Source organism: Eurypyga helias, unplaced genomic scaffold, assembly GCF_000690775.1.
Source record: "Eurypyga helias isolate BGI_N326 unplaced genomic scaffold, ASM69077v1 scaffold23280, whole genome shotgun sequence".
Lineage (NCBI taxonomy): Eukaryota > Metazoa > Chordata > Aves > Eurypygiformes > Eurypygidae > Eurypyga > Eurypyga helias.
In genome coordinates, this window is record NW_010227938.1 from 1 (window position 1) to 2,139 (window position 2,139).

The 2,139-nt window shown below is 52.4% G+C and overlaps 1 protein-coding gene across 1 annotated transcript; it reads left to right on the forward strand.

Moving 5' to 3' along the window:
- Positions 1-5: 5 nt before the first annotated feature.
- LOC104514339 (F-box only protein 34-like) lies at positions 6-1,437 on the forward strand (the record flags this gene model as incomplete). The annotated part of the gene is made up of 1 exon (XM_010157994.1): positions 6-1,437. A coding segment is annotated over one exon (891 nt), but the record flags the coding sequence as incomplete, so codon positions are not given.
- Positions 1,438-2,139: the final 702 nt, after the last annotated feature.

Below are 2,139 nucleotides of genomic sequence, written 5' to 3' on the forward strand. Positions count from 1 at the left end.
ATTCCTTGCGGAGCAAGAACGCGACTGCTGATTGTACGTCAAAAGGGCCTGTAGTTTTCCCAAAGCAGGGCCTGCACCCTGCTCGGAAGGAGCCCTTATGCATCAGTATATCCGTCGCCAAGAGCGAGAAGGGATGCAGGAAGGAGAAGCTCCCTAACGCCAGCTCTGGTGAAGATCTGCTCCCGGGGAGGCTGTTCTTCCTCCAGGCCGACCAGCCTGCCGCTCACGAGCAACGGCCGCCTCGGCAAAGCACCCGAGAAAAGCCAGAAGTAGCCCAAAATGAGGATGAGGCCGCTTTGGCACCTGACGGATCGTGCGCCGGAAACGGCGTCCCTGCGGAGCCGCCTGCCCTTCCCGTCCCTCCGACGGACGGGGCTTGGCAAGCCCTTGATGCCACCTGCTTAAAAAGGCAGGTTTCGCATGACTTTCTGGAGACCAGGTTTAAAATCCAGCAGCTTTTGGAGCCGCAGCAGTACATGGCCTTCCTGCCTCACCACATCATAGTGAAGATTTTTGGATTGCTTCCTACCAGGAGCCTGGTCGCCCTGAAATGCACTTGCTACTACTTCAAATTCATCATCGAGTACTACAACATCAGGCCGGCGGACTCCCGCTGGGTGCGCGATCCCCGCTACCGAGAAGACCCTTGCAAGCAGTGCAAGAAGAAGTACGTGAAAGGGGACGTGTCGCTCTGCCGGTGGCACCCCAAACCCTACTGTCAAGCTTTACCCTACGGGCCCGGCTACTGGATGTGCTGTCACCGCTCTCAGAAGGGCATCCCGGGCTGTAAGTTGGGGCTGCACGACAATCACTGGGTCCCTGCCTGCCACAGCTTTAACCGCGCCATTCATAAGAAAACCAGAGGAGCGGGAGCCGAAGCGGAAGAGGAATATTAGTGCACATACACTTTTCCTGTGAGATTGTTTGGGGGAGGAGGAGATTCTCATGCCTTGTGCTGTTTACAGTGTATATAATCGTCGTGGGGGTTGTTTGTTTGTTTGTTTTTTTCCACAGGGCTATGAAACTGCACATTCTTAAACACGAGAGCCTTTACCTTTTAGACTGAAGAGAGCTTTTAGTCCATCTCTGTAAATAACACCCTAAAAACTAATTGTACATACGGAGTCTCCAGCTGGCTGAACAACGTAATCGCTACAATGCAGCTGCGGTAGTGTTGCGGCTAGAGTTGTGTGTGGGTTTAAGTGTTTTTGTTCCAAAAAATCTGTATATCCTGTATAATATATGAATGTTTCTGAGAAGAAACTCTAAATAGGTAAAGGACAACTTGTTAAAAAGAGTCTTCAGGCAACTTAACTGGACAACCTGAGAATTAGACTAGGACGGAGCCGTTACAGCAGCGTGACAGTGGATAAAAAGAGGAATATTATTGTATAGTCAGAATATGAAAAGCTCTTGTCTACCTTATCCATGTTGTCTGGCTGGGTTGGTTGTTGTTTTTTTTTTTTTTACTCCAATAAAATGTGCATTCTAGGTCTGCCTTACCAGACTTTCTCTTGTAAGACTTTTTTGCCCCAAAATAAAAATACTGTAAATCACGTGGCAGAACCTTGGTCCTGGGCTGTAATTCGGTCTGTTTCCTGTAGAAAACTAGTCCTGCTAAACCAGAAACAAACCAAAAAACCACCCAGATTTAGGTTACTTGGAGCGCTCCCTGCTGTAATACAAATTCCAGCTTTTCCTTCCCCTCCCCGGGGCCGTGCGTGCAGCCGCACTTTGATGGGGATTCCAGTTGTTCCGGGAGCTGGTGCTGGGGGTGTAAAACCTGCGCAAACGGGGATTCCCGTTTCTGGGATCTCCTGTCGTTCCCTCTCCTGTGCCGCCCTGGCTGCTGTAGGATGGAGCGTGGGTCTGGCAGGAGGAAAGCGGAGTCGCCTCGGCTTGGGGCCGTGCTGGAAGCTTTGCTCTATATGGAATTTTGACCTTCTCGGGGGGATTCTTGCGCTGCTTCGCTCTGCTCCAGCCTCCTGCATCCTCTTCCCGAGGTGCGAGTCGGTGCGCTCGAAGGGGAGTCGCCGCGTCCAGGGCCAGACCAGCGGCGGTTCCTCGAACTCTTCCTGGGAGCTGAGCACGGCACGGGCCGAGTGTGTCCGCCGCGATCCGAGTGTGTCCTCCGCTGCG